This window comes from Nycticebus coucang, chromosome X (genome assembly GCF_027406575.1).
Source record: "Nycticebus coucang isolate mNycCou1 chromosome X, mNycCou1.pri, whole genome shotgun sequence".
In the NCBI taxonomy this organism is placed as follows: Eukaryota; Metazoa; Chordata; class Mammalia; order Primates; family Lorisidae; genus Nycticebus; species Nycticebus coucang.
The window spans coordinates 40,029,966-40,037,939 of NC_069804.1; the positions used below are offsets into that span (position 1 = coordinate 40,029,966).

At 45.7% G+C, this 7,974-nt stretch overlaps 1 protein-coding gene across 1 annotated transcript; it reads left to right on the top strand.

Annotated features, from left to right (window-relative positions):
* Positions 1 to 2,027: 2,027 nt before the first annotated feature.
* MID1IP1 (MID1 interacting protein 1) lies at positions 2,028 to 4,570 on the top strand. The gene is made up of 2 exons (XM_053580165.1): positions 2,028 to 2,595; positions 2,845 to 4,570. The coding sequence occupies exon 2, from the start codon at positions 3,097 to 3,099 to the stop codon at positions 3,649 to 3,651; it is 555 nt and encodes a 184-aa protein (XP_053436140.1). The 5' UTR covers positions 2,028 to 2,595; positions 2,845 to 3,096; the 3' UTR covers positions 3,652 to 4,570.
* Positions 4,571 to 7,974: the final 3,404 nt, after the last annotated feature.

The following is a 7,974-nucleotide window of genomic DNA, read 5'->3' on the forward strand; positions in this document are numbered from 1 at the left end:
AATTTAAATCTGCGAGTTTTCAACTGGTTGCACAGGTACTTAAAACACCGAGAGGATCTGGGGTGGGGGACAACATAGTGTATTTCAATTAAGTAGAAAACCAACTACTGAAAATTGTATGTTTTTTCTTGAGTTTTCGTCTTGCCATCCTCATTGAATCTCACTGGATCTAAGGGTTTACAACCAGCCTGGACTATTTTATACTCTTTCTGCTAAAGCAGGGAGCAGAGGGGCCGGGGCAGGGTCTGTAACTCATCATAGCCCATTCCCACATTTTTAAGGTTTCCACTCTTTGCAGAAACACTTCCAAGACTATTATGAGGTCCTTTACTATGTACAATTAATTTTCAAAAAGTACTTTACAGTTTAAGTAATGATTTTTGCCTCCATTATCTTATTTAACCTTAAAAATCTTAGCACAGCCCTTAGGAGAAGCTCCATTTTATCAATAAGGAAACTGAGGCTGGAAAAGTTTGTAAGTTTCTACATGTGCAAAGAGGGAGGCTGAGATTATTTTGATGCTTCAGACTTACACATTTTTCTTTCCATTGATTCCCAAAACCCTGATAGGTGGGTTGAGTAGGTAGCAGTATTCCAGTTTTACAGATAAGAAAACATGGGCTGTGATCTACTGCTAATAAGTTCTGGGGTGGGGGTTCCCAGACTAGGCTCTATTCCCAGGGGTCATTGACTTTTGTTCTGTGGTTAACTGATCAGCTCCTTGTGCTAGCTAATCGGCCTTTTATTCAAAAGACAATTAGGAAGAAGGTTTGCCTTGGAAAATATTTCAGTATAGGTCTTAAGGTGAAAGAAAGAAGGAAAGAAAGAACCCCTTTTTATGTGCTCCCTGCTTTTGGCACATTTTGTCCCAAGGGGAAATGTACTAATGGCAGCCCTGAAAGATTTTAGAGAAAAGCGATTTAAAATTAAAAGCTTGGATTCTATTGGACATAATTGGACTGTGAGAGAAGACGTGGATGGAGAGAAATGGCAAGGGAAGTTAAGAAAAGAAAAATAAAACAGATTGGAGCTTGGAAGTCCCAAAGTGAAATTTAAGGTACAAGACTCTTAAAAGTTAAATCCAGTGATTTGGTATGTAGCTTCTTAGGCCATATTAAATGACCCTGTGCTTTAAGATTTATCTTTTGAAAGAAGACTTTTGGCTTGATCCTGTAATACTAGCACTTTGGGAGGCCCAGATAGGTGGATTGCTTGAGCTCAGGAGTTAGAGAACAGCCTGAGAAAGATTGAGACCCGGTCTCTACTAAAAATAGAAAAACTAGCAGGGCATTTTGACCGTGACCAGTGCCTGTAGTCCTAGCTACTCGGGAAGCTGAAGCAAGAGGACCACTTGAGCCCAAGAGTTTGAGGTTGCTGTGAGCTGACTACTATGACACTTAGTGCTCTACTCAAGAGACAGAGTGAGACTTTGTCTCAAAAAAAAAAAAAAGAAAGAAAGAAAAAGAAAACGAGAGTTTCACACACACACACACACACACACACACACATCCCTTTAAAAAATATTGGACGCATCCCCACTTTCTGTTAAATGATGAAGACACCCAATACCAGGCCTAACTACTGTCACCCTCTCCTGACTCCTTGGCAGTCAAGAGGCCAAAGGGCCCAGGCTCTCCGGCAGCATTTGGTAGCTGAGTTGGACAAAAGTCAGGAACTTTGCTCTTTCTTTCTACTGCCTCTGATCTCTGAAAAAAATCTGCAGCTCATATGGTATGCCACTCTTCATCCCTAGCAGCAATTGTTACAGTAAAGATTGGGAAGACCTCGCTGGGAGGGAGGCCAAAGCATCTGATGCTTTCTTCTCCAAGTAGCTAGACAAGGCCAGGGCCACAGCGGGAGCACCGCGCGTCCACGTGCACCCGGCATGCCCAGCCACTCATTACGTAAGAGTCCTGAGCTGGAGTTGTGGCCGCTGCGGGGCCCCTCTTCCCCGACGGCTAATAATAAACCTGAGTTGCTGATTCCCCGCCGCGGCCACTGTAGGTTGGGGGTTGAGGGTCCCACTTTGCAACCGGGGCACGTGCATTCCGGTCACCCCACCCCGGGAGCGCGCGCAAGGCACACCCAGCCCCCGCCCGCCAGCCTGTCTGGACGCCCGCGGCTGCTTTACTCGCGCAGTGCCAGTTCCTCCCCCCCCCCGCCGGTCAGCTTAGGGCTTTGGTGCTGGCGGGGTGCGGCAGCTCCATCCCTCCTCAGTCTTGCCCTGCCCTGGCCTGCCCCGGCGCCCTCCCTCAGCACGGGTATCAGGCGAGAGGCGGAGCTGGCCCGGCGCGCCCCGCCCCCGCTGTAGAAAGGGCCGGGCAAGTGTTACTCGCGGTCATCCCGGCTCAGGCCTTTTATCTGGGTGCTGCCGGGGAGAGGCGGGAGGAGGAGACACCGGGGGTGGCCCTGGGCGCCGGCGACACCTTTCCTGGACTATAAATTGAGCACCTGGGATGGGTAAGGGGCCAACGCAGCCACCGCCGCCCGCAGACACAGTCCGGCCACAGACCGCAACAGCGCCCTTGGGCAGCAACCGCTGGCAGTGGAAACACTGAACTACCAAGGAACAGAAATCTCAAGACGCAAGAGTAGGTGGGTACCCCTGCCCCGTCCAGCGTGGTTGCTTGAGCTCAGGCTTTTTGGAGGCAGAAGTAGGGGGTACCCCTTCTCACTTGCGCCTTGGCGTCCGAGGAGGTGAGACCGCCCAGCTGTGGGGAACCACCCAGGCGCCGTCCCAAGCAAGCAGTAGAAGTCTGGAAGGGAGGTGCTCGCGGGCAGGGGCGTCGGGTACCCTAGCCGGGTGAATAATCTCCTGTTTTTCCGTCCCTGTGACCCAACCAGGCCAGGGCTCAACCCACCGACCGCCCTCCGTCATCACGACCTTCCGGACGCCAAAGCCTGGAGAAGCTGCGCATCCCGGAGGGCCAGGCTGCGAGTGAGACGAGAGTTGGAGAGGGCGGAGGAGGAACCGGGAATTCCACCGCACCGTATAGCCAGGCCTCGGACGCAGGCCTCGGAGAGCGCGTGAAGGCGGCACCCTTCGTCCCAGCCAACCATCCCTGTGCGTCTACGTCCCCGCGCTCGGCGGCCACCATGATGCAAATCTGCGATACCTACAACCAGAAGCACTCGCTCTTTAACGCCATGAATCGCTTCATTGGCGCGGTGAACAACATGGACCAGACGGTGATGGTGCCCAGCTTGCTGCGCGATGTGCCCCTGGCTGAGCCCGGTTTAGACAACCACGTCGCTGTGGAGGAGGTAGGCGGCAGTGGAGGCTGCTTAGAGGAGCGCACGCCCCCAGCCCCCAGCCAGGGCAGCGCCAATGGCAGCTTTTTCGCGCCTTCTCGGGACATGTATAGCCACTACATGCTGCTCAAGTCCATCCGCAATGATATCGAGTGGGGAGTCCTGCACCAGCCGCCGCCACCGGGGGGGAGCGAGGAGGGCAGCGCCTGGAAGTCCAAGGACATCCTGGTGGACCTGAGCCACTTGGAGGGTGCGGACACCGGCGAGGAAGACCTGGAGCAGCAATTCCACTACCACCTGCGCGGGCTGCACACTGTGCTCTCCAAACTCACGCGCAAAGCCAACATCCTCACCAACAGATATAAGCAGGAGATTGGCTTCGGCAACTGGGGCCACTGAGGCGGGGCGCCCTTGGCTGCCCAGCACCCTCTCTCGGGCCCCATTCTCACCCTCTCTTTCTTCAAAGCTGTTTTCTTCCTAGCTGTGGGGCTTGAAGGGCAGACTGCAAAGTTGGGGGGCTGCGTATGTGGAGGAGGGGGCCTCATTAGTGAGTGAATAGGAAAGTGGTGGTGGGAGAGAGGGGCTCAAGTACTCCCCCGGGGGGCTGCGTTCTATGTTAGTGGGAATGAGACTGGGCTGACGCTCCGTATTTCAGCCTGTGCCTTTCCTAGGGTTTCTTTCCTGTTCTTTCCGGAGAAGGGCCTGAGAAGGGGTTATGCCAGGGCGCGGCGCTGGGTTGCCACACTTGGGAGAGCCGCCTGGAGCTGGGTGGTGGAGAAGGCGAGGCGCACACCCTCCCACCGCCCAGTCGTTGGGCCGGTGGAGGCCGAGGCGTTGCTAGGATTGCATCAGTTTTCCTGTTTGCACTGTTTTTTTTTTGTAACTGTGGCCCTGTCTTAAGTATTTCAAATCTCCTTGCTCTGAAACTTCGGCGATTCCATTGTGATAAGCGCACAACAGCACTGTCTGTCGTAACCGGTACTACTTTATTAATGATTTTCTGTTACACTGTACAGTAGTCCTGTGGCACCCCCACCCCATCCCTTCCACACCATCCCTGACCCCACCCCCACCCCAGTGTTTGTAAACTGGCAGTGCGCCAGCTTCGACGAAGCTTGCCACTCAGCCAGTGAAAATAATGACATTATCTTGAGAAAGTGGACTTTATCCGAAATGGAACCAACTGACATTCTATCCGTGTTGGACATAGAATGATGAAGGGTTCCACTGTTGTTATATGTCTTAAATTTATTTAAAACTTTTTTAATCCAGATGTAGACTTTATTCTAAAAAATAAAAAGCAGATGTGTTAACTAAACTGGACAAGCGTTTGTTGCCTTTTAATCCGCCAAGGAGTGGTTTACTTGTTAAATAAAAATAAACTTAACTGATTTTTTTAAGCAAAAGTAAATTTTATTTTCTCTCTGTGTTTCATGCTGGTGGATATTCATCTCTGCAGGCATTGAGTTTTGTTTGAGAAGTAACTAACAAGATTTACTTCCAAGCTTTATTTCTAATTCGGTACTGCGATAGGACCATGTCAACAAAAAGTTCATAAATATTCAAAGTATTTGGGAAGGTATATATATTGTATCTTTCATCCAATTTGCCTAGCTTATTGGAGCATTTAATTAACATTTTGAACTTTTTGAAGAAGCTCAAGCACACGCTGATGTGTTTTGAGGCGTAAAAACTTATCCTAAAGGCTGAAATTTCACTGGGGCTGCTGAGAAGTGAAAATTTGAAACACCAGCTAATATCAGTGCATACACCTTGCAGGTCTTTACAAGTCTTTTATGTGGATGTTAAGAGATACTTTAATATATATTTTGAGTGAAGGCCTTTTTCACTTTTTCCCAATAAAGTGCTCAGCTTTGTTGAGCAGTGTTTAATTACGCCTCCAGTTTTTCAGTGAGCCAGTCTGGGATTGGGGACAGATCTGATGAAGGCTGGTAGAGTGCCTTTGGGAATCCTTAGATGCCATCACGATGCTCTTGGATGGTGGGACAGGTGAAACACATGCTCTCTGCATTTTCTGTGTTTCGTTATTAGGGGATAAATGTCAGATCAACTTCTGTTTTCAATCTTGCAGTCATGTAGTATTTTCTAAATTCCTAAGACTTGAATTTAAAATGCGTATAAACTTTGCAGTTAAGGAAAAAAAGCAAAAAAACCTTTTTTTTGGTGGTGCTAGTGGGCAGGGGCCTCCCAAGTCTGTTATCAGCTTTTAGCAGCAGTGAAAAAAAAAAAAAACAAAAAAAAAACGGGGAAGTATTGAGACTGGGGTGCCTGCCAGTTGCCAGAGAAAGTTAATCATTGATATATAAAGATAAGCTGGGCAGCACTAAAGTACGGCATATGGCATATAACCTCTTGTGTCTCCTTTAAAATGTCAAAAGTGCAAGCAAAAAAAAAAAAAAGAAGAAGAAGCAAAAGAAGCCACGTGGTAAAAAGAAACAAAAGATTTTGGAGCCAGAAAATTATGTGGGCAAATCCTCTTACTACTACTTACTAATTGTGTGTGTTTAACTCTTTAGACCTGATGCCACATTTGAAATCAGGCGTGTTAACTACAATGCTTGCTTCATGGACTTGCAGTGAGAATTAAATGAGATGACACTTAAGAAGTTTTTCTTTAGGTGCTACTGAAGTGCCTTACAGCTTTCTCTCTTACTCTAAATGTTGGTTCATGTCTCCATTTCTGCCCCTGCCCATCTTTCTCCATAAATATCTAAAGCATACTGTCCACTCTAAGGGAAAGCACAATATTAAGTACCACCCATGAAATAACAGGTAGACTATTTCCTTTCTCAAAGTCCTGAGGGAGAACCTGACTTGAAACTAAAAAGTCACAGTTTGGGCAGGTGATGGCAAAAACTTCGGGATATTCACTGCAAGTTGTTTTTAGAATATTCCTATGGTATATACAATACAAAAAAGTATATTTAGATAGCAAAACAAAACTGTAAATAGAGATTGATCAATTATTAACTTTATTTTTAAAAATAATACTTCATGTACTTCATACACTATTCCTGTATATAAATAGTGATTCTGATCTGAGAGTAACGATACTGTTCAAGAGCATCGGAATATTTATGAACCATAATAAGTGCTATTCCACTAATAACAGCTACTATTTTATGAAACAAAACCCAGGATAGATACCCAACAAGCTTCATTTGTTAAAACTTCTCAAGCTATTTAAAATTTTGCCTAATTTCTGAGGCAAAGTCATAAGTGACTTCATATTAATATTTTCAGAAGGTCTCTCCTGAGGAACCTCCAAGTAATTTAGATTTTAAAAGTTGAATAAATTGTATGCCACCTCCCTTGAAGAGCTCTCAGAGATAATGACTCTGACAATGTCCATCTTCGTGGGGGGTTGTGCTAAAGGGAAGGCACAGACAGATGGACTGGGCAGAAAAGAATTGCTTAGGTTGGAATTAATTGCCCTCCAGATATTTATGTGTGATAAGAATTTTCTACATCAAAACCTTATATCAAAGCTTTTAAGAAGGCCGGGCTCTGCCTCTAAAAACAGCTTTCTGCTTTGCTCATATGGGGATTTTCATGTTTTACATTTATACAATGCTCCTTAGTGGTCTGGCCTGATTTATTCTTCCTCTGAACTTGAACACAGTTAGAGAGCATGGCACCAAAGTGAGGATTCCTTTTTTTTTTTGAGACAGTTTTACTCTGTCACCCAGGGTAGAGTGCCACGGCGTTAGCCTAGCTCACAGTAACCTCAAACTCCTGGGTTCAAGCGACCCTCCTGCCTCAGTCTCCTGAGTAGCTGAGATTACAAGTGCCCCTCACAAGGCCTGGCTAAAAAAGCATTTTAGCAGAGATGGGGTCTCACTCCTGCTCAGGCTGGTCTAGAACTTCTTAGCTCAAGGGATCCTCCCACCTCAGCCTCCCAGAGTGCTAGGGTCACAGGTGTGAGCCACCGTTCCCAGCCTGGCAGTTAAAATTCTTATTCTTTTGAGCAATTCGGAAACTAGTCTACTGTTGACAATTTTTAAAAAATGAAGGTTATTGGCATTTTTCGTATGCCTCAATTTCCTCTTATTTTTAGTTACTGAATAAAAATCACTTGGGAAATCTTCTCTCTCTCTTCTCCTTCCCTTTACCCTCCCTTGCCTCTCTCTTACTCTACAGTGCCAGTGGTTCTCAGATGTTTGCAAATTGGGGACAGTTCTGGTGGCTTGAGAGCTCAAATCTTATACCATATACCCTTTTTCCCCCCAAAGGTATTTATCTTACAGTGAGCTATCTACTAAATCTTACCAATCATTGCATCTTCGTGTGATTTATTTTGAAGAATGTTGCATAAAATAATGACAGAAGGAATATTTTCTTTAAATTTTGGACATTTTTTTCTTCCCAATTAATAAAAAAGGTTGATTGGAAATTTTTGAAAACTTAAAACATGTAGGCATACTGGATTGGTCTCTTAAAATTAATTACTAGTCTTTTTAAAGTTTAAAACTTTTATGTAGTTTCTGATTAAATCCAAATTGCTTTAATTACCAAATAATTTGACTTAAAATTTTTTTAAAGATTATGTCCAGTCTTTTCTTTTCTTTTTTTTTTTTTTTAGTAGCTTAGGGAAATTTAAAGGTTGTTTTTGAGTTATTCCAAACACTTGATTAGGCCTTTAGTTAATTTGGAGCTGTGTAGAACTTTCTGGTAGGTGGTGGTAGACATTATGATAGTGTA

What these genes read in the sequence shown, in the direction of transcription:
- MID1IP1 (XM_053580165.1), top strand. Translation starts at nt 3,097, where the DNA reads ATGATGCAAATCTGCGATACCTACAACCAGAAGCACTCGCTCTTTAAC.